The sequence below is a fragment of the Thyridium curvatum genome (assembly GCF_004353045.1).
Source record: "Thyridium curvatum strain D216 chromosome Unknown NODE_1_length_1224711_cov_81.814160, whole genome shotgun sequence".
Lineage (NCBI taxonomy): Eukaryota > Fungi > Ascomycota > Sordariomycetes > Thyridiales > Thyridiaceae > Thyridium > Thyridium curvatum.
In genome coordinates, this window is record NW_022156756.1 from 953,157 (window position 1) to 975,163 (window position 22,007).

At 55.6% G+C, this 22,007-nt stretch overlaps 8 protein-coding genes across 8 annotated transcripts; 4 read left to right on the forward strand and 4 right to left on the reverse strand.

Moving 5' to 3' along the window:
- Positions 1–1,811: 1,811 nt before the first annotated feature.
- On the reverse strand, positions 1,812–2,873 carry E0L32_000304 (uncharacterized protein; the record flags this gene model as incomplete). Its single annotated transcript, XM_031137296.1, has 1 exon — positions 1,812–2,873. One exon carries the CDS (start codon positions 2,871–2,873, stop codon positions 1,812–1,814), a length of 1,062 nt encoding a protein of 353 aa, XP_030997681.1.
- A 1,413-nt stretch (positions 2,874–4,286) lies between these two features.
- E0L32_000305 (uncharacterized protein) lies at positions 4,287–6,070 on the forward strand (the record flags this gene model as incomplete). Its single annotated transcript, XM_031137307.1, has 2 exons — positions 4,287–5,102; positions 5,159–6,070. The coding sequence occupies 2 exons, from the start codon at positions 4,287–4,289 to the stop codon at positions 6,068–6,070; spliced, it is 1,728 nt and encodes a 575-aa protein (XP_030997682.1).
- Positions 6,071–6,623: 553 nt separating this feature from the next.
- Positions 6,624–8,422, forward strand: E0L32_000306 (uncharacterized protein; the record flags this gene model as incomplete). Its single annotated transcript, XM_031137318.1, has 6 exons — positions 6,624–6,686; positions 6,747–6,885; positions 6,949–7,022; positions 7,096–7,455; positions 7,520–7,579; positions 7,640–8,422. The coding sequence occupies 6 exons, from the start codon at positions 6,624–6,626 to the stop codon at positions 8,420–8,422; spliced, it is 1,479 nt and encodes a 492-aa protein (XP_030997683.1).
- Positions 8,423–9,045: 623 nt separating this feature from the next.
- On the reverse strand, positions 9,046–10,689 carry E0L32_000307 (uncharacterized protein; the record flags this gene model as incomplete). Its single annotated transcript, XM_031137329.1, has 1 exon — positions 9,046–10,689. The coding sequence occupies one exon, from the start codon at positions 10,687–10,689 to the stop codon at positions 9,046–9,048; it is 1,644 nt and encodes a 547-aa protein (XP_030997684.1).
- A 1,333-nt stretch (positions 10,690–12,022) lies between these two features.
- Positions 12,023–14,464, forward strand: E0L32_000308 (uncharacterized protein; the record flags this gene model as incomplete). The annotated part of the gene is made up of 1 exon (XM_031137340.1): positions 12,023–14,464. One exon carries the CDS (start codon positions 12,023–12,025, stop codon positions 14,462–14,464), a length of 2,442 nt encoding a protein of 813 aa, XP_030997685.1.
- Positions 14,465–15,016: 552 nt separating this feature from the next.
- On the reverse strand, positions 15,017–17,995 carry E0L32_000309 (uncharacterized protein; the record flags this gene model as incomplete). The annotated part of the gene is made up of 5 exons (XM_031137352.1): positions 15,017–16,809; positions 16,882–17,519; positions 17,583–17,668; positions 17,736–17,828; positions 17,957–17,995. The coding sequence occupies 5 exons, from the start codon at positions 17,993–17,995 to the stop codon at positions 15,017–15,019; spliced, it is 2,649 nt and encodes an 882-aa protein (XP_030997686.1).
- A 916-nt stretch (positions 17,996–18,911) lies between these two features.
- On the forward strand, positions 18,912–20,350 carry E0L32_000310 (uncharacterized protein; the record flags this gene model as incomplete). Its single annotated transcript, XM_031137363.1, has 3 exons — positions 18,912–18,924; positions 18,969–20,116; positions 20,180–20,350. The coding sequence occupies 3 exons, from the start codon at positions 18,912–18,914 to the stop codon at positions 20,348–20,350; spliced, it is 1,332 nt and encodes a 443-aa protein (XP_030997687.1).
- A 2-nt stretch (positions 20,351–20,352) lies between these two features.
- On the reverse strand, positions 20,353–21,267 carry E0L32_000311 (uncharacterized protein; the record flags this gene model as incomplete). The annotated part of the gene is made up of 1 exon (XM_031137374.1): positions 20,353–21,267. One exon carries the CDS (start codon positions 21,265–21,267, stop codon positions 20,353–20,355), a length of 915 nt encoding a protein of 304 aa, XP_030997688.1.
- Positions 21,268–22,007: the final 740 nt, after the last annotated feature.

Sequence of the window (22,007 nt, forward strand, 5' to 3'; positions counted from 1 at the left end):
TAATAGGTACTGCTAAGTAATAATAGTTGACTTAATTATAGTTAAGATAGCTTTACTTAAAGGTACTTTATTAAATAAGATACTTTAAATATTAAAGAGCTATCTAGAGTAGGTGTCTAAGGGTAGGTATATATCTATATATATAGATTATAGATCACTTTAAATTATAATGATTCTTTATAAGTCCTTATTATAAAGTGTAGTGATCTATAGTAAGGGATTATTAGCTTAGATAGTGATCCTAGGGTCTATATGTTTTCTGTCTATCTTATCTTCTTAACCGCCTAGGGTGGTGCACTATAGTAATGGTGGTTGGTTTTATGACACTTTATAAATTATTAAATAAATCTTTAAAATATAAAATAAATAATTTATATTTTATTAGATTTTATAAAAAGTATAAATATAATTTATTAAAAGTCTTTAAAAACTTTTTAATAAATAAAAGAAATATTATTTTTTATATATTTTTAAAAATTAACTTTATAAAATATTTAAAATATTTATAATTTTTTTAAAACTTTATTTTATTTTATTATAATATAACTATTTATTTTAATATTTCTTAAAATTATAAAATCTATTATTTTAAGATTTATTTTTAAAAGACTTAAAATCTTACTTAATATTTTATTATTTAAAATTAATATAAGTATTAAATAAATATCAACTTTTTTCTTATATATTTTCTTTATTTTAAGTTAGAATTTAACTTATAGCTATAGTTAATTTTAAATCACTTTTTAATAAAGAGATATTGAAGTTTAAAGTGAAATTATTGTGAGATTAAGATGGCCGGGATAGGGGTGTGGCCGAGAAGTGGGTACGCCACACTAATAGGCTATCTCCTGCGCCGGACTCAACCTTGATGGCCCTGCATTATCTAATGCACCTCTGATGTGCATGGACCTTAGCTAATACCGTTGATCACCCCACTGTGCTAGCCAATTGTAACATTTGTCAGGGCTGCGGGAGATTGTTTGCCCTGAGAGCTTAATAATGTAGCTATGTGAATGTCATAACTCATCTTTATGCAGAATTGTGCATGCACCAGATCTGCTTCACTACAACTTAGGCACAACACATACATACAGCCTGATGCAGGCCAAGATGACCTGATCCTTTACAACTATGCAGCAAGTTCAAAGACAGCCAGTGAGGGAGAACCATTGCCAGACGTCGACAAACTACGTGTATATCTTTGACGGATACGCTTGGCGGCCTTCCCAAGTGCATGCCGTATTGCCGTTGCTTGTTGCACCTCAGATGGTTCCATTGGACACATTTCTGCGTGCACCTTCTTTATACCGATATCATCCCCATAATTGGGCTTCAAGGGACGCCTTGTGTATCGACTGTGCGCCCTGCTTCTATTGCGACTGTCTCTAAAATCTAGGCAGCTTTTGCCTTCGTCAAGTGGTCAATATCTCACAGGAAGTCAGAGGACCGATGCCCATTGATCTGTGCTCTTTATAGGCAACGAGACTCTTAAGACAGTAGAACTAGCCCAGCTGTGTTGAGGCCGAACATTCGTCAATGATATTGGACTTAATGAGAGACATGATATTACATGCAGATAGGTATCTGTAGTGGGCTGAAAAAGAGATTAACAATGCTGTTTAGCGAGTTGGATTATGAGGTTTCATATCCTCATGGTATACAAAATGAGACCTTTATGAAAACCCAGGACTAATGTGAACCAGAGAACGCCGCCTATCAAAGTGTACCCTGCACTATCTTGCCTCAAACCTTCTATGCAAAACTCTCCGCTCGTAGGTGTGTGAACCTAATATTCCTTACATGCGCTGCCGTCACTGGCTGGCGCCTCCAGACATCGACCGTCGTTGTTGAGGTTTCTCGTAGTAGTCCTCATCCAGGACCTTCCCGCGCTGCCGACGCGCTCCACGTTCCCGACTCCGCAGACAGACCATGACCACGATGAAGACAACCACAGCACTAGAGCCCGCCGCGCTAGCAATGATCCAAGGCTTCGTGTCCATGTCAATCGACTGGTATGCTTTCACACCGGTCGGCGCTACGCCGTCCCGGTCGTTTTGCCCTGGCCGTGTGCGACCATCACCACGATTGCCATCCTTGCCATCGTCATCGTCGTCGTCGCCATCTTTCCCTTGTGCTTCGGCATTTGCCGATCGGGTGATGGCGAGGGCAGAGTCCACGCCGTCGAGCTGTATCAGACCGGATACATTGAGTGACTTCTTCAGGTAACAATTCCTGAGCCCCTGCGTCTGCGCTGGATCAAAGGAGATTCCATTGCACAGCGAGTTCGCCACGCATAGGCCCATGCAGGTCTGGAAGTCGGATGCGAATACCTGCGCGAGATCGTTGCCGTTGCTGACCATGGAGCAGAACATCTGGAACCCGCTGCCCTCGACGACTTGATTGCCCCTCAGAGAAGGGCAGTTGGACTTCGCCACGCGGGGGATGGGTATCACCGTATCGAAGTTACTCGGTGTCATTGCTGATGAGGCATTGGTGGGCAGAAATGCCTTGAGAGCACACTGTCCTGTGTCGCTTGAAAATGTTGCTGCGTCGCACCTGGGATGGATTGTCGTGCAGAGGTCGGCACAGGTCATCAAGTCGGGCCTCATGGCCTGGAAGAGTGGTGTCCCAGTTATGTCGGAGCCGCAGAAGACCTGGAATTTCTGCCCTGATGCCAGCTCGAGTGTCGTGCTGTTCTGCCCCGGACATGGATCCCGTTTCTGTCGCCGGACGAGGGCCCCGTGGCCATCTCTCCTCGCCTCCAACCTTTCCGCCGTCGCCGACTCATATCCTGTTGAAGGTGTTGCCATGACATGGCCGATCGCACCGCCTAGTACCCAAAACACCGTGTACAAAAGGCACATACATCGCATGGTGAAGCTGTGAACGCATCTGCAGAGAGACCAACTTTGACATCACCCATAGACGGACAGAAGGAAGAAAAGAGACGCAGAGGGCGCTGAGGTCTCGCGGATCTAGAAATCACGGAAAAGAAATCGAAGATCTCGGGTGCAGTCCTGTTACAGGAGCAAGGGCAATTGAGCCGGACCCTGCGTCTGCGACACCTGCAGCGGTTCACAGGAGAGCCGCAGACCTTGGTACTGCTGGGCCATCTCCGACAGTGGACTTCAGAGGACGCAGTGGCATTTGCGGCAGCACCAAGAGTCAGAAAGCATCTTCTTGCCGGAACAGTGCTGGACGCACGGATATCCGAGTAATGAACCACTGCAATACTGCGGTCGCATACAAACCTGAGACGCCTCGGTGAAGATCACCGTGGTTGTGCAGAGGGCGAAAGCGCGGGCCCCTGAAGCACAGTCCTACATCAGAGGTCTGATCGCTGGCCGCAGCAACCCCGGTCCCCAGCACTTGATACATCCTCAACCAAGAGGTTCCAGTGACCAGAGATGGCTGGCCACATATCTCATGTCGCAGATTGCAGGTCGGCGTTCCGATGAATAAGACCTGCTCGGAGAGAAGGATTGCTCTTCAGCCTGCCGGGTACAGATCGACGGCCCATCAGTCAGTGCAAAGGGTTACAGTGAGTGATCTCAACCCGACATGGCTCTTCCAAACCCGGAATAAACCGTATACTCCCGCGCTTTCCTGCGCGTTCGAGAATGTCGACCATGCGGCACTCAGGCCGAATGAGCCGGCACTTGCCATTTCGCCTCGAAGTCAAGTCCATTGAGTCCAGGACTGCGGTGTTGTCTTTCTCTTTGTAACGCCAGCCCATCCACGCCCCCGCACACAGGTTGACGCTGACAGCTTCCCCGCGCCAAGCTTCGGTCCGATAGAAGTCCAATGATAAATGATACCCTTTACAGCGACCAGATGCAGCTAAGTATCAAGGACTTTTGCGCTCACACTCAGGCAGACTTCAGGGTGGAAGCAACAGGTTTCAATCTCAAACCTAAAGGACGGACTTCCTCCTGCCTGGACATACGTAATAGACGAAAAACGCCATGGACAGGCGCTAGATCTATGAGGAATTACGCCTGATAGCAAGTCCATTTAGTTACTCGGTTGTATCCGAAGGCTCGATACATGTGCCCCAAACGAAACTCGGTAGTATTCTAGGGAAGGGGAGGATCCTTACTGGAAGAGGCATCCCCAAATGTCACCGCTCAGTGATCGACCGAAGAAACCCCATTCTCGCCCAAAATGGCAATAATAAGTTGTCGCTGAAGTTGGGAGACTCTTGGCTTTAAAAGTGTGCAGTGCCTTTACTGGAAGTAAATTTGGCTCTGCTCGCAGTACTTGCATCCATTCAGTTCATGGCCATGATGGCAAGCCGGATCGCGAGAGGTGTGCTGCTCGTCTGCGCAGCCGCAGTATCTGCAATTGCCGCTGCAGTTGATTTTGACTGGACGGCTATCGAACCCTCCTCTAATCTGCATTATCATCCTTGTTATGATGGCTTCAAGTGTGCACGGCTTCAAGTGCCGATGGACTGGAATGATCCGGACAAAAACGCAAGTGTAGCCATTGCCATCATCACGCTGTCAGCCACCGTTGCAGAAGACGACCCTAGCTTCGGCGGTACGATCATCATCAGCCCAGGCGGTCCCGGCTCGTCCGGAGTGGAGTTTGGCTTGGGTTTTGGTCCGAAGTTCCAGGGAATTGCCGACAGGGACAAGCACTATGAGATTCTCGCGTTCGATCCCCGCGGCATAAAGTACACGACCCCAGCGGTAGAGTGCTTCGACACCTTCCTTGGCCGAGATGCCATGATCCTGAATCAACAAGGCATCGGCTCCTTGGCCGGTGGAGAGGACGCAATACGCCGACGATATACCCTTGACCAAGCGTACGGCGAGGTCTGCAAGGAGACAAACGGGGACACTGGCATTCTAGCACATGTGTCGACAGCAGCAGTAGCCAGAGATATGCTGGAGATTGTAGATCGCGTCGACGAATTGCGGCACAAGAGTCAATGCAACGGTACCATCTCTGACAAGGACCGCCCATTACCCCGACTCCAGAGTCTTGCAGTGTCTTATGGCAGCATTTTGGGCAACACCTTTGCATCCATGTACCCTGGCCGAGTTGGACGTATGATCCTCGATGCCGTTGCTGATCCAGCAGATTACATGAAAGGGGTTAGTGAAGGTCTGCCATATCTCATTGTTGATCCTTGCTAATTATTCTGCCATAGTGGTGGCTCAGTAACTTGCTAGACACGGAAAAGGTTGTGCAGCTGTTCTACGACTCTTGTTTCGAGGCCGGAGAGGAGTGTGCCCTCAAGACCAACAATGACCAGAGCAGTGCAGACATCAAGAATCGTGTAGAAGCCTTCATCGAGAATGCCACAAGGAACCCCATTCCTGTGGTTCTCCACGGACACGTATTCATCGTCACGGGCTATGAAATCCGGCAGACCTTCTCCGTCCCTGTCATCGCACCCTCCGACAGCTACCGCGCCCAAGCGCAGCTTCTCGCCGAGGCGATGGCGGGCAACTTTACTGGTCTCGTGGCGTCAGTGTATGGCAGTGTCAGCCTCGGTCAGGACTGCGCTGCTGAAGCCGGTAATTCGACTTCAGAGACCGCAGTCATTCTTCAGCAACAAGATGCCCAGGCCGCCATCTCTTGCAGCGACGCAACAGACGCGACGGGCCACGGCGTTGACTTTTACAGCAAGTATGTCGACGAACTGACGGACCAGTCGGTGACTCTCGGCCCGACGTGGGCCAATATGCGTCTGACATGCTCAGGGTGGAAGGTCCCGGCCAAGTGGAGGTTCACGGGCCCGTGGACCACACCCCCAGCCGATCCGGACCTCAGGGATGGCGCTCCTGCTGCCCCTCTGCTTCTTCTAGGCTCCCATTTGGATCCCTTGACCCCGATCCTGAACGCTCGAAATGTCGAAGCCGCACATCCAGGATCCGTGCTTGTGGTGCAAGATTCGGCTGGGCACAGCGCGCTGGGAAGCGGTTGGAGCGAGTGCACCAACAACATCATAAAAGATTATCTCGAATTTGGCAAGATGCCTGAGAAGGGAGCCGAGTGTCACACAGATTGCCGGCCGTGGCATGAGGAAGGATGTGCGCCTCCTGCGTCTGGCAAATGAAGCTTGGAACATGCCTGAGCGATCAACACAAGGCCTTGGGCTCGACTGGTTGTGACCAGTGATTTTAGATCTAAGGGATTGTTGATAACTTTCTAGTAATCCGGAACCATAGTCTTTCTTAGCTCAGTACTCTACTTGTCAAAACTCAAGCAAAAGACCAGCCGCATCAGAAGATCACCACAGGTTCGCGAAAGTCAATAATTATGCCCCGAACTTTAGTAAGAAAGGCACGGTGTGTTTCCAAGTTCAGCCACAAATAAGTATCAAATGAGATATGTCTTTTTAGGTGACACATAGTAACTACATTCATGTTGCTCATGAGTCTTGGAATTTCCCGCTTTTCATCGAGAACACGGGCGGTGTTTGCTGTCTGGAAAAGGTGCCCAGAAAATACTAGGCATCCGCAGTTAGTGGCCACATTTTGACGTCATTCCTCACCGCAGTTTCGAGCGACCTTGTTGACGCTTCATCGAGAACTGCTATTCTCTATCCTGGCATCAGGCAAGCTCACTGATCTTAAATCGAAGCACTGTGTCCAGAGTATTTCGTCACCATGTCATCATCCTTTGAACCGGTCACGATCAAAGGCCGTTACCTATGGAAGGGCGAAAGCAGAGTGCGTTGGCCCTGGGCGTGAAGTCGCCAGATAATAGCTGACCCGTGTGTGAATAATTAGTTCTTGGTGAAGGGAATCGTATACCAGGTGCATCGTCGCGAAGAGCGCCGGAGAGACCCTCTGGCGGACGACCGGATCGAGGCTTTGCGCAAGGATATCGACCTGTTCAAAGAACTCGGGCTGAATACCATCTTTACGTGTCCGTCCCGAATCTGACTTCTCCCCCCACAAATGTACGTCCCTCGTTGACCTACTCTCCTAGTTCACCACGACCCGGCCAAGAGCCATGACGCCTCCATGTCCCTCCTCGCAGAAGCCGGGATCCACGTCCTGACTGTAAGATCCCCAGCCCTCCCCCCCAGCCGCTCTTGACAACGTACCAGTTACTCACCTCCGACGTCAACACCAGTGCCTCCACGACCCCTGGAACGTCATCAACCGCTCCGCGCCGCTCGAGTCGTACACCCCGGCCCTGATGGACAGGTTCTTCGCCGGCATCGACAGCCTCTCGGCCTACCCCAACGTCCTGGGCGTCCTCGCCGGGCACGAGGTCATCAACTCTCCGGAGTCGAGCGGCGCCGCGGGCGCCATCCGGGCCGTGGTGCGCGACGTCAAGTGCTACATGCGCATGGCCGCGTCCGAGGCGTCGGGCGAGGGGCAGAGGGTGCTCCCCGTGGGGTACAGCCACTCGGCCGAGATGATGACGAGAATGCCTACTTTCAAGTTCCTGTCTGCCGGGCCGGAAGAGGAGGCCGTTGATTTCTTCTGCGTGAGAAGACCAGACCTGCAGGAAAGCTTCTTTGATCGTACCAGCTGACAGACAGGGTAAACAGTTCAACGACTACAGCTGGATCGGCAAGGCATCCATGCAGATCTCAGGATGGAAACGCATGGTACGCGCAACTCACCATCGCCCACACTACACCCCTCTCCCCCTCCCCTGACCGTCGTAGCCTAATACTGATCCAACGCCGGGGGGGCGTACACATGCACAGGTCAAGCTCTTCTCCAACACCCACATCCCCCTGTTCCTCTCCGAGTACGGCGGCAAGATCATCCAAGGCGGCCCGGAGGACGAGGAAGCGGACCCGCCCCGCATCTTCCAGGAGACCACGGCGCTCTACTCGCCGGCCATGACGCCCGTCTTCTCCGGCGGCATCGCCTACGAGCTGCACTACGGGGCCAACAGGTACGGCATCGTGCGCCCCGCTCCCGGCGGCGGCGGCGGCGGCGAAGAGGTCGAGCGCACCGAGGAGTTTCGGAATCTCAAGCGCAGCCTGCGGCTAGGGTCCGCCTACGAGCCCATCACGCTGGCGGAGTGGACGGGCGGCGGTGGCGGCGGCGGTGGCGGGGAGGCGCTCCGGGCGCCCGAGATGCCGGCCAGGTCGGCGTCGTGGCAGGCCGACGCGGGCAGCGTGCCGGCGAGCCCCGTGGACTGGGATGCCGTGCGGGCGCGGCTGGAGGACAGGGGGTGGATCGATGTGGTGGAGGACATGAAGGAAAAGATGGTCGATGACCTCGTGGGCTCTGCCGGTGCGAGGATCTCGACAGAGGAGAGAGCCGGCACGGTGGCAGAGGACGCTGGGGCAAAGGAAGGCAGACAAGGAAAAGACGAGAAGGCGGTCGAGGGATCCGAGACTACGATGCCGATCAGAGAGAAGGAGCAGGCGTCGGGAGAGGCGGAGGAGGGGGAGAAAAGCTCGTTCCTCAAGCATATGGCCGATGACCCGTGGTAGAATCGCGTTAGAGCAGGCTTTGCACAATATGGAGGCCACACGGGTTCATCCCAGCACAAATAGTTCTACCAAGTCTTGATATAGCTCTTCATTTTCTGATCAGGATGAGAGACGCGTCATTCATGCGTCCCTAGTCTATCATACAGCTACAACAACACATCGCGATGCAACCGCCGTCTCGGATATGCCATGCTTTCATTCATCGCAGAGTAAAGCAACGAGTCCCGGAAACCCTGAAGTTCGTCTCCAGCTGCAGAACTTACCTTCAGAAGGCCGTCGGAACCATCTCTCTCCTCGGCCATCGCAAGTGACAAAAGAAAATCATCGCGGAGAGCCAACCTCGCGGTGGTCTCTTGTATTCAGTCTTTGCCCGCAGTGCGCGGAGAGCTGGTGATCAGACAGTAGGATCAATGTGGCGAAGCGAGCGTCTGGTGCGCTCGACACCTGTAGACGCATGCAACATAAAATAAATGAAGAAAATAAAATCAATCGCTGCAAATGCTGAAGTATCCGCCCCCTCTGTTCATGATGGTAGTGCCATGCAAAAGCAACTCTGTAATGTCATATGACCACTCAAACTCCGTTCCCAATGTTCCAGTTTTGTACAAAGAGCCCTCGAGGGTTTAGTTGGAGCCCTTCTTGTCGTCAGCAGAGGGGGATTTGTCCTCGACCTCGACGTTGTCGCCCTTTGGAGCCGAGACGGGCTTCTTCGGCTCTTCCTTGGGCTTCTTGCCCTCACGATACTTGTCCAGCTTCTCGCCGAGGTAGCGGAATGTCCGCCTGAACCCAGCCGTGAGCAGGCCCTTGAGACTCTGTGTCGTGCTGGGCCAGTTGATGGTCTGCTTGATGACCTGGCGGACGTAGGTACGGAGCTGCTCGGGTTCGTCCTGGGCGATGCGGCGCTCGAAGCCGCCACCTTGCTGGCGCTTGAAGCTCGTGGAGTCCTCGTTCTTGGACTCGTCCATCATCTTGTTGAACTCGAGCTGAGGAATGCCAAACTTGCTCTGGTACTTGAAGTAGAGACGGCTGCGGAAGGCCTTGGGGAGGCGCCTAACCATGTTGCCCCGCTTGACGGGATCCATGTCCTGCCGCAGATTGAAGTTGACCTCTGGGTTGGTGAGCCAGTCGTGGGTGCGGGTGTTGGGATCGTCAAACTCGACATTGGGGAGTGTCTCGATCAGAGGCGCGTACAGGCGGCGGAAGTTTGACATGTTGTTGGTGACGATGTTGGACACCTTGCGCGGATTCTCGGTCGGGAAGGCCATGCGAGGGTCGCCCAGGTATGAGATGCCGGCGATCGTGCTGTAGAGCTCCTGCTCGGTGAAGTTGGGCGGGAGCATCAGCAATGCCGTGCGCAGAGCCGATAGTAGATTCATCTGGTTCGCAAGCCTGACACGAGCGTCGTCGCGCAGAATCTTGACGGGCTTATGCAGGCGACCGGCCAGGTAAAGGGTGTCCCACTCGCTCAGATCTCTGCAGAGCGTGTCGAGGTTGACAACGCCATATTTGATGAGAATGCCATTGACGACGACGTATGTGTTGAAGTACATGCCTGCGCCCCATCGATCCTGGACGAAGGACACGGCACCCGATCCGAGGGAGCCGAGCGCGCTGTAATGATCGCGATGCTGATTGAGGTTGAGACTGTGCCAGTGCTGGGTGAAGGTGACTCCGAAGATGAAATCGATCATCTTGGGGGTGCCATCCTGAGCTCTCTGCACACTAAGCGGAGCCTTGGGGTGAATCGCCTTTATCTCGGCCTCGGTGGGAACACGGCCCTCACTCTTGCTCTGGGGGAATACACCGGAACCGTATGCGAACGCATAGCGAATCGGCGCTCGGAACTGCCAGAGGACCTGTCGGAGTGCCTCCTTGAACTCATCATTAATGATCATGTGTTGGTTCACGCCGAAGTTGGAGTGAGGAAGCTCGGAGAACTTCTCGATGTTGAAGTTTGGGTTTTCTTCCCAGTCTTCGTTCGGCGAGAGGGAAGAGGACGAGGACGACTTCGGAGTCGAAGAGGGCGACGAAGAAGCCTCGGAGGCTACAGCAGAGGAAGAGGAGGCAGCCTTGGAGGCTTGGTCGGTCGATGCGTCGGAGATCTGTTCCTTGGCAGCGCTCTCGTGCGCGTTTTCGGGAGCCCCGCCCTTTTTCTCATCGGCGAAGGATCGTCGGAAGCCGAGTGACTGGTAGCCGGCAAGCCTCGGGGAGCAGGTCGCGGTGATGGGCGTCGCTATGAGCTGGGCACGGCGCGATGCGATGCGCATGGGGGTGGCTTGCTGGTGCATAGAAAGGCGTTGTCAGTTATGACGTCCCAAGCTATCCGGGGGCAATCCCAAGCTTACCAGCAGCCGGAGCGAAGCCATTGTGGACCGCATCCTGGGGACAAGGGCGCGAACTCGCGCAGAGAGCGATGGAAAGGGTGTTGGAGACGGTGGTCGAGTCGGGACAAAGAGGGATTGAAAAGGGGCAGCCAAGCTGCAGTCTGATCAGCTGGGGCAAATCTCCATGTGCCGAGTCCGAGGTGAGGAGGGATTGGAGAAAAAGACAGAAGAAGATTGGAAGCTCAGAAAGAAGCTTTGGCGGAGCTAAAAGGGTCCCTCCAGCTTGGCAGCCATCACATCACAGCAGTGGCCGAGCACAGGCCGGCAGACGCCCTTGCTCGGCGGGCCACGCTGCCACGCCAGGGAGCCAATGGCGATGCGGATGCGGATGCGGATGCGGCCGAGGCCCTCACATCTGTGCCTGGCTGGCCAAAGAGCCGACATTCTGGTCGTAGGTATGCGCGTTCCTGTGGGGAACGAACAGCGTCATAACGGGGAAGCTAAGCCCTCCCAAGTCAGCAATGGAGAGCATGATCCTGCTGATTGATCGACAGCCTGGAAGCTGTTGGGCTAAGGTAGCGAGAAGCGAGGGTAGGTTCCGCCTGGTGACAGGGAAGCAAAAGTGATGGTCAGAATAGTTGACGGGCTGAGAACAGAAGTACTTGACGATCCATCATACCCAATCGCATTTGGCATGCATTGTTAGCAATGGAATGTCTTCCCGATGAACTGCCGTCAAGTATTCTGACGCCCGCTTGACTGAATAGCCACAGGGCCGGACAATGACTGGGACCAAAGGCAATGAATGGATGGGGCGTGGAAGGGTGAATCTTGTCAATGGGTGATCAATAGGAGACGACAAGGCGAAACGCCTGTTCCTTTGTCCCCGCCAGTGCGAGAAGCCTTGTCTCGGGGTCATTCTTGTTTCTTTGTTGTTGAAAGAGGTGCATGGAAAGCAATTGAGCCTTGGTTCTTGATCCTTTCATCACCGGGAAGATTGCCATCAAGATTGGGAATTTGACCAGTCACGATTCGCCCGTAGACGGTCGTGAGGTTCCATTTCTCGACTCGGATCTCCAGGACCACTGCTTGGCCACTGTAGCGGACCTCGTACCCTGAAGCCATCGTCCATCACGTGAGAGGCCCCTCTGTAACGCCCGCTGTGATTGTTGACTTTGGCTCCACCCAGGCTACAAAAACACCTGGGGCAACCACCAAACATTCGCGGCTGGAATTGAAACGGAAACGCGTTTTCTCCGCATCGTTGACCGACATAATGAGGGCGCATACGCCCCAAGGCCAGGGCGACGGAGGCTCCGCGGGGAACAACGGTCCCAGGCGAACCTCACTCGGCGCCAGCAGGTTGCGGGCCAGTTTCAACGGCAATGCGCCGCGCCCGCAGACATCGCTACGCGAGAGCAGGGTAAGTCTTCCATCAAATCAAACCTCAAAGATTCCTCAGAGCAAGCTGCTGACTGCGCATCTCCACAACCTCCAGATGAGATCCTTACGCGGCACCTCCCAATCCGGCTACGATATTATCACCGGCGAAGGGCCCGGGGCTCAGCCTGCGCGACCGTCCTCGCGCCAGGGCGCCGGCCACGAAAACCCGTACGCGCAGTCGCAGAGAGCCACGTCCCGCGAGAGCAGCAAGGAAAACATGGCGCCCCCAGACGCCGAGGAGTACGAGACCCAGCGGCGGCGCATAGAGGAGCTGAAAGCAGAGGTCGGCACCCTGAAGTACACCATCAGCAACTATGAGCAGGAGAAGGAGATGGCGCGTCTGCAGCAGGAGAGCGAGGTGCGCGACGCCAGAAGGCGGGCGGAGGAGGACTTCAAGAAGAAACAGGCCGCCGAGGGCGATAAGGCCGCCGCCGAGAGGCAGCTCGAGGCGCTACAGCAGGAGATCGAGAGCTTAAGAAGCGACAGGGACGCCAAGCAGAAAGAACTGGAGAGGAAGGTGCGCGAAGCCGAGGACGAGGCGCGACTGTTGCAGGAGCAGCTGGAGGACCTCAACGCTGCCAAGGAAGATGCTGCGCGAATGACCGACCGCAAGATTGCCGACCTCCAGGCGCAGGTCAGCTCGGCACAACGAACGGTTCAAGAGGTCGAGCAGGAGAGCCAAGCTAGAGGGTCGGCATTACAAAAGGTCCAAGAACAGCTTGCAGAAAAGGACGCCACCATCGGAAACCTCGAAGCAGACGTTCTGCGCCTCAAGGCCCAGACAGGCGACGCAGCCACCATGGACGTCATCCGTCGCGAACTCACGGATCAAGTCAATCATATCAGGGCCCTAGAAGCCACGAACCGAGAGCAGCTGGCAGAGCTCAAGCACCTGCGGCAGGTGCACAAAGCCACCGAAGTCGTCGAGGAAGAGAAGCGAACATTGCAACGGAAATTGGCTGCTGCGGAAGACCTTGAGAAGGAGCTGGCGGAAGAGCGTCTTCAACGGCAGCGACTTGAGGATGAGAAGCGCGCCTGGGCAGCCTATCTCCGAAGCGTAGCCGGCGACAGCGAGCAAGCCGAGTTTGACTCTCCCGAGGCAGTGGCCAAGGCCCTCGTTGAAGAGCGACTGAACTCGGCGTCTCTTACGGAGCGCCTAGGTGCATTGGAGCCCGAGATCTCGCAGAAGGACAGCCAGCTCAGGATGCTCGAGGATGAGAAGAAGTCGTTGGCAACCCAGGTCGAAAAGCTCAAAGCGTCTGGCGGTGATAGTGGCAACGGGTCTACGCCGGTCGGAGGTGCTGACAAGGCACGCATGCGCCTCGAGAGGCAGCGTGCCTTGGCCGTCAAGGAAGTAGAATACCTCCGGGCGCAGCTCAAGACCTTCGACGCCGAGGACATCACCTTCCAGCCGGACAATTTCGACCAGAAGAAGGCGGAACGTATCCAAGAGCTGGAAGATCTCGTCGACAAGTACAAGGTCGAAGTGCAGACTCTCCACAGCGAGCTTTCGTCGGCAGAGTCCTCCAGCTCGAGCCCTGCTGTCGGTGCCGGCCTGAAACGCTCCCATCCCGACGGCGAGGAGAACGAGCAGCTGGGCCAGCTCACACGCAAGCTCCGCAAGCTGCAGGACGAAGTCACCAAGACGAACAAGGCCCACCGCCTGCTGGAGACGGAGCTGTCCGTCGCCAAGGAGCAGCTCGCGGCGGCCAAGGAGTCGGCCAAGACGCGCATCCTCTCCCTGCGCTCCAACCCGACCTCGGACTTTGAGGCCGTCAAGCTCTCCACCCTCAACGCCCTCAAGGAGGAGAACGCCCAGCTGCTCGCCCACGTCCAGAGGGACTCGTCCTCCTTCCCCACGATCCCCATGTCCGTCCTCGCGGCCGCCCAGCGCGAGATCGCCGACGCCAAGGCCGAGACGGCGAGCGCGCACAAGACGGCCCGTCGCCTCAAGGAGGTCTGGGCCTCCAAGTCGGGCGAGTTCAAGGAGGCCGTCTTCTCGACGCTCGGCTGGCACGTCACCTTCATCCCCAACGGCAAGATGCGCGTCGAGAGCATCTACAACCCGAGCGCCACCGACGAGCACGAGAACTCGATCGTCTTTGACGGCGAGCGCGGCACCATGAAGGTCAGCGGCGGGCCCCGGAGCCCGTTCGCCCAGCGCATCAGCGACCAGATCGGCTTCTGGGTGCGCGAGAAGGGCTGCATCCCGGGCTTCCTGGCGGCGCTGACGCTCGAGTTCTACGAGGAGCACACGAGGGCGCAGCAGGTCTAGTCTAGTCCATTGGGGATCACGTGGGAGCGGCCAAGAGACCTATTGTCTTTATATTTGTACATAAATCTTTTCGCTAGATCTTGCTTGGACGTACTGGTGGTTGGAGTACCTATCATATCGGGTGGGGATGAATATCATGAGAAACACAGTAATGCAATGGCAACGTGAATGCATCATCAGCACACAACATGGTGGTTACTTCAATGTCGATGTATTCCAGTAAATGCTAATTCTGAAACTCTGCAGAATGACTATCTTGATTCAACGCTCATCCACCACGGTCGTCTGCCTGCCTGAACGGCCTTTCCTCTCTCTCTCTCAGCCGGGGATATACAAAGTCGTGCCCCTCCCGGAAGAAGGGGGACATGCGAAGTAGAAAGGAAAGAAAAAAAGGAGACTGCGATGCCGACAAGTTTCTTTCTTCCACCCTCCATCTCGTCTCTCTACACCGCCCTTCTCTCTGCAATGTATATTGACTACCTTAATATACGAGAACACAATGGAAAGAGCAAAACGAAATGCTTCTCAGATTCAAGGCACCGCAACCCAACTCTATTTCACCTCATACCGCCCACTGACCAGCTTCTTGACGAGCGGCACCTCGACCCACGACCCGGCACCGCCCTCCGCCGTCCGCGGCGTCGCGCTCTCGTCGGCGAAGGGGTCGTCGTCGTCGTCGGCAGCAGAGGCCTTCCCCTTGCCCTTGCTCTCGACAAGCCTGCTCACCGAGATACCCACGCCCGCACCTTCGCCGGCGGGCACGGCGTACTCCCACCGGGCCTCGACGCGGCCCGGCAGCGCCTGCTCGCCCACGGGCGCCACGAAGCGGCACACGATCTTGGCCCAGTCCTCGGTCAGCGTGAGCTCGGGCATGCGCCAGTACACGAGCTGCTTGTCGCGCAGGTGCGTGCCCGAGGGCTTGCTCTGCACGGCCGACGCGCGCGCGCCCTCGTAGAACGCGACGAAGGCGACGTTGTGCAGCGTCACGGGCTGCCTGAAGGAGGACGGGTCGGCGAGGCGGTACTGCAGGAGCAGGCCCAGCTTGTCGCCCTGGGGCTTCCAGGTCGGGAAGAAGGCGATGGGGCAGTGCCGGCCCAGGGCCGTGTCCGAGTCGGCGTGGACGCGGTAGTTGAAGCCGATCGACGTCTTTTGCAGGTGCGACACGTCGAGGACGAACTCGTCGGGCGCGGGGGTGTTCTGGACAAAGATGCGGTTCGGGCCAATAACCTCGAGGCGGGGGAAGTTGTTTATACGGATGGTTTCACGGTCTGGTGTGGTGTAGTCAGCATTATTGCAGATCATTACAAGATAGATCAGCAGAGCGATAGGCGTACCTTTGGACGGGGTATCATCAGTGGCGTTATATGCAAAGGCGATCTCGCCTGAGACCTTGGCGCTGACCAAGCCCTCCCTGCTGAATGTGGCAGACACAGTCTCGATGATGGACGAGCTCAGGCCTGGGTTGTGCAGGTCTGGGTGCTTTAGGTGTACAAGGCTTCCCAGCGAGGTCGCGGACCGCACAGACTGTGTGTCGGAAGTACCCGCAATGCTGGCCTCGGACTGCAGAGCTGCAACAGCAGGGGGCCTAGAGATCGAGGATGACAGCGACGGGCTAGGGATGGGGAATGGGCTCTCGGATGACGTCTCCGGCGTAGGGACTGAAGGCACATAGATGGTGTTGCGGACGTCGCGGCGGCCACGGACCGTTCCCGTCTTCCTCGACGGCATAGCCATGGAAAGAGTGTTGGCCACATTGGAAAGAGCCGCCTTCTTGGCATCAGCATCTTCCTCAGCAACGGGCTCATTCTTGATATTGAGGCTGAACAGCTGATCCCGCTCCTCGCCTGTCTCTGCCGCCTCTTTCTGGGCCTGAGAAATGGGGTCATTGAAGGCGGCGGGCACGGTGAAGCCCTCGGCGTCCTTGGTAGGTTCACTCGAGCCCTCCATCTTCTGATGCGACGGTGGAGGTCCGGCGGGCGGGGGCGCGTCAAAGATATCCTCCGCAGTGGTTGTTCCGTTGACAACTGTCCGAGGATGGGGAGTGTCTTTTGATGATCCAAGCGCATGCCCGTTCGTTCCCTCTTGGGATTCCTTCGGTGTACCCTCCTCAGCACTTGTGCCCTTTGGCGAGTCGGGGGTCTCTGCGAGCGACGAAAGCCTGCCATGGGTTTCACTGAGGTTATGAGATGAGGCGCGGGGCGAGATCGATCTCCCATGGCTGCTGCCGAGGCTTCGCCCGAAAGGCCCGGAGCCCTTTGATGGTGACAGCGGTCCGAATCCACCATGGACGCTCTGTCTCCGTCTACCCAGCATCGTTCCAATCCGGCTTCTAAGTTTGCCGCTCTCTGCGATGTAATGGTCAGCAACCAGCCCGTACAAGTAGCAGTCTAATTTCAATCAGCCACTTGGAGACCTACCCGGTGCAGGAGGCTCGTTCCGAGCCGAGTGTTCGCTTGCATTGTCGTCATGGCTCCTGATGCTAGGAGGAGCCAGAGTCGAACCACCTGCCACACTTGATTGGCGCGTGGTGCTTCGCTTCTCGATCTTGGGTCGGCCACTCGTGACTTGAGTAGAGAAACTGAGAATCTCGGTCGCGGTGCTGATCTCCAGCATCGTGTTGAGAGCATCTTCAGCTGCGGCTTGGGTGCGGGTTGCCTGGTCGACTTCGTGGGTCTCCAACTGAGTCAGGAGGTCGCGCAGGTGGTTGATGCGCTGCTCGTCGAGCGCTTGAAGAGTCTCGTAGATGAACGGCGCCTGGGATTCCCATTGCTGCGTTGCGCTCTCTAGCTGCGAAGTTGCCGCATCGACCTTGGCAGCACTGGCCTTTCCAGCCTTCTTGGTGAGCTTATCCGACTTCGCTTGCGCCTCGTCCAGCTCCTTGGCCAGCACCTGCAGGTTTCCGGCCATATTGTTCGCGTTCTGCATCTCCTTCTTGTTGTGGAAGTTGCGCAACGATGCCTCGACGTCGGATTCGAGGCGCTGCGCATAGAGGTGGTGCGACATCGCAATAGCATTGACGGAAGCTAGGACCTTTGCCCACGGGGTTTGGAAGATGCTTTCCGTAGGAAGCCGAGTCAGCAGATGCGACGACCAGTCCTAGTCCTCGTGGTGGACATACCCAAGATCTGTCGTGGCGCTGGGGACCCTATGGGTCATCAGCCTCTTGAGCCCAGCCACGTACTGCTCCTCGACCTTGCGACGTTCCTGTATCCAGTTTCAGCATCTGCATGGCCTTCCTGTCGGGGTTCTCTATCGGGTTGGCGCAGCGTACCTGGAGCCATTCAGCGATTTCTTGGTTGATCCGATTGATCCGCTTTACGCGCTCTTGGAAAGTCGTGACCGCCTGCTGCGGCTGCAGATGGCCCTGCGGAGAGAGAATGGCGGTCAGTCAATGTTTGCTTGACGTATGCACGAAGGATACCTGCGCTTCCGACAGGGCCTGGGCCTCTGGGAAGCGTTGCGCAAGTGTCCCGACTCGGAACGGGAGCTCACCAGCATGGCCGGGTACTCGGCTCTCGAGAGGTCGTCCATTGTGGTGGATGTCTATGCGGACTCGCGATGCAACTAAGGAGCAAATGACGATGATGGCGTGTCTATAATAACATAGCAGCGGGCGAGGAGGGAGAGGGGAGCATGCTCGCCGTGGTGGTGAAGAAGCGAATGCGACGGGGCGTCAAGAGAGTCGATCTGGAGCAGCTGTGGCCGAAGAACCTCAATGCGCACCGACGCACGCACACGCAACGACAGTCAAGCTAAAGCTAAAAACAAATCCAAAGAAGTGGAGGTGGGTTCGCTCCCAGTCTGGGGAGTTCGGAGTGGGAGAGGTTGGCCGCCACGCCGCCACGGCCGCCTTTCTGGGCTCCACTCTGCTGCCTTTGGCTTTTGATGTCGCTCATGCGCCTTTTTGGGCTCACATTGAATCATCCCACCGTCCAGGAAGGACATTACTCGATCATAAGTGATGTCTAGCGTGCATGATCATACCAAGCTTAGAGCTAGATTTACCCTTGTTCATCTTCACGTATTACCTCATTCGATCAAAGTTCTGTGAAAAGCAGTCATCTCCGTGAATGAGACATCCATGGATCTAGAGAAGCAGCCGCCAGTGCTGTTGATGCTGTGAACTTCAACAGATGGCGGAAGTTCACCCGCTGTATTCCTTGAAACACAGCCCTACGCAGTGCTAAAATTCATGGCCTGTCCACCGAAAGAGGGCCTGTAGGATTGCCAAGCTTTCCCCAAAATTCCAGTAGTGGCCCGAGCTTTGTACCATCAAACCCATCTTACGCCGCCCCTTCACCACCACCTCGAAATGCAAGTGTTCTCGAGGACAAATGATCCTTGTCAAGTACAAATAGCTCGGGACCAACCTCGGAAGTCCCAAGCTGTCTTATGGCCCCTTCCGGCGACTGGAAAGCGTCCTTGTCGGCGGTCGACAGATATGAAAATGTCCAGAGGATGTAAGCAGTTCAGCTCCCATCGTTGAAATGCCCTTCCTCGGCAGTGATTACTAACGAGAACGAAAGCCAGCATTGCCAGGCTGACCTTGGAAATGGCTTCCATGTGAGCCCTTTCCAGCTAGAAATCCAGGCTTACAACGACTCTGTATCACGAGTGAGTCGGTGCTTCAGAGCTGAATCCCGTATTGTTGAGCATTCACTGACTTTCGTTCTTGTCCCTTCCATCAAGGAAGAGTACGATGCCGCTATCCACACTTTGGCCAGACCCTCAAGGCCGAGCGAAACGTGCGCATCGCAGTGGTTCGACCTCTCTACCAATGAGGGCGATGACTCGGGCATCAGGATAGGTTCCTATCAAGACTGCCATTATGTTGCCAGTGGCGTCACTGCCGAGGTCTACAGATGTGAAGCCCGCGCTCTCAAGGTCATCACCGAGACGCATGCCATCGAGCCTCACAACCCCAGGCGAGAAGCTACAATTCTTACAACCTTTGACGGGCCAGCAATCATTCAACTCCTCGAGACATTTCGGGACCAGGAGCAGCGTCTCGTCCTGGTGTTTCCATACATGCCCCTGACTCTTGCCAGTGTGCTCGACCGAGGAGAAGCACTCTCCGAGGCCCGTGTTCGAAGCTACTTCAACGACATTTTCGCCGCGCTGAAATATATTCATGGCCACGGCATCATCCACAGGGACATTAAGCCGTCGGCAGTTTTACTTGAAAGCTCCGACGGCCCAGCGTATCTCTCGGACTTCGGCACTGCGTGGCATCCACTGCTCTCGGCGAACACCGAGCCGGCAGACAATAAGATTCTCGATGTCGGCACTGGGCCCTACCGCGCCCCCGAGGCGCTCTTTGGCAACAAGAGCTATGGAACCGCCCTGGATATGTGGGGTGCTGGCGCGATGTTTGCCGAAGCCTGCCGTAACCCACCGAAGCCGTTATTCGAGTCTCGAGGAGCTCACGAGGACGGCAACCAGCTCGGTCTGATTTTGAGCATCTTCAAGACGATCGGTACGCCTACTCTAGAGACATGGCCCGAGGCTGCCACATTCAAGACGCCGCCATTTGAGATGTATCAGGTCTTCGAGGGCAAACCTTGGGAATTCGTGCTTCCAGATGTGCAGCCAGACTTCCGTGGCCTAGTCGCGAAGCTGGTGACCTACAGCGGCAGGGCCACGGCCGATGAGGTATGCCAAATCAACCCTTCGTGGATCCTCTGCCTATCAGGGCTGAGGGCTAACCCCGCTTAGGCACTCCTCTACTTGAATGAACATCCGAGTCACGACACGCGCGATAATCCTCAGCTGCGCTGGGGCAATTTCATGCACGGTATTCAAGAATTAGCGACCAAGTCAAAGGATCTCGAGGAAAACCAGGTTGATAATTCGCAATCCCAGGATGCGACAGTCCAGGGTGTTTGAATCTAGGCAAGCACACGCTTCATAACATCGTCCAGCTTCTCCGTCTGCACGCCGAGGTGGTCATAGTCGACGACCTTGTGCTGGTAGTCCCCTCCGTATCCCGGCCGAAATGTGTTTCCTATCAGCTCGGTCACGGCAGCCATCATGTTGCCCTTCCTGGCCTCTCCCGACGCGGTTTTGAGCTGCTCCTCCAGGTCCACCTTCTCGATCGTCCAGTCGGCCTCCTTCGTGCCCGTAGCGCGCATCGCGCTCTCCAGTACCTCGCGCTGAGTGACGTGGAACGAGCTCAGGTGGACGTACTTGTTCTTGTACTGGGCCAGCTCCGCCTCGGGCAGGCTCAGCAGCGCCGCGACGCCCTTGCCGACGTCGGCGCGCGTGGAGAAGTTGGCCTTGGTGTCGCCCTCGCCGTAGAGGACGGCCGTGCGCTCCTTGAAGTTGCCGGGCCAGAACATGGGCACGAGGAAGTCGATCCAGGGGTTGGTGATGACGCCGATCCAGGCGCTGACGCCGAGCTCCTCGACCAGCGCGCGGTACTTGTCCTTGGGCCCCAGGAGGGCGCCCAGCTGCGAGCGCAGCTTCTCGTTGTCATTGTCCGAGCCAAACTCGTCGGGCAGCACGTAGGGGACGCCGGCCTTGGCGGCCGCCTTGAAGAGGGCCACCTGGGTGTCGACGGCGGCCCAGCTGATGGGCGTGACGAGGACGTCCTGGCCCTGCAGGGCGGCGACGAGGAAGGCCTCGTCGTCGTAGGAGCCGCGGTGGACCTTGTGCACGCCCTCGGGGAAGGTGGACTTGGACTCGGTGCGGGTGATGACGCTGACCTCGTGGATACCCTGCGCCAGCAGGGCGCTGAGGATCTGGGAGCCCACGTTGCCGGTGCCGGCGATGGTGATCTTGCGGGACTGCTTCTGGGGGGCCATGATGTCTTTTCTGGGGATCCGGGTGGTGATTTTACGAAGAAAAGCTACAGGATTTTTGATGATAACTTATGCCGATGGCTTGCAAAATGTGAATGCGAACGATTGAGTTGAGTGCGAGAATGGCAAAGCTCTCTCGAATTACAATGATCATTACCTGCGATTGTCACGACTTCTTATACCGGCTCACCTCTTCTACTGAAACACATAACGGGTATCTCGAGGCACCCGAGTGGATGCGAGATTCGCTTCATCACCTAATCATCTGGCGGAGCATCGTGAGGCTCAGGGGACGGAGGTGGTGTTGATGCCATGAGAAGCGGAGACCGCTCGGCAAGTCTTTGTCAGCGCAGGTCGAGAGTCGGAGGAATTGGGCGCCGACTCGTGCGCGGTGGGGGGCGGAGATGCTCGGCGATTGATAAGGTGCAATTTGGACGGGCGAGATTCTCTCCTGTCTTGCCTGTCAAGTAGGTGACTGAATAGTTGACGGAAGTTCATCAGGAGCTACCTCGATCTTAACAATCAATATCCTTGTCACATCCTTGCCCTGGAACCCGGAAGGGCTATCCCACTACCTAAATCCGATGGGCTTGATGGGTAGACAAGTACTTCTGTTAGCAGTCCGTCAGCTAATCTGACCCTCACTTGCCTGTGTCTCGATCCACTCCCTTTACGTTGGAATGCTTTTGTGAGCGGGGCTGCCCGACCTTGGTCTCCACTCTTCACTCTTATCCCGTTTATTT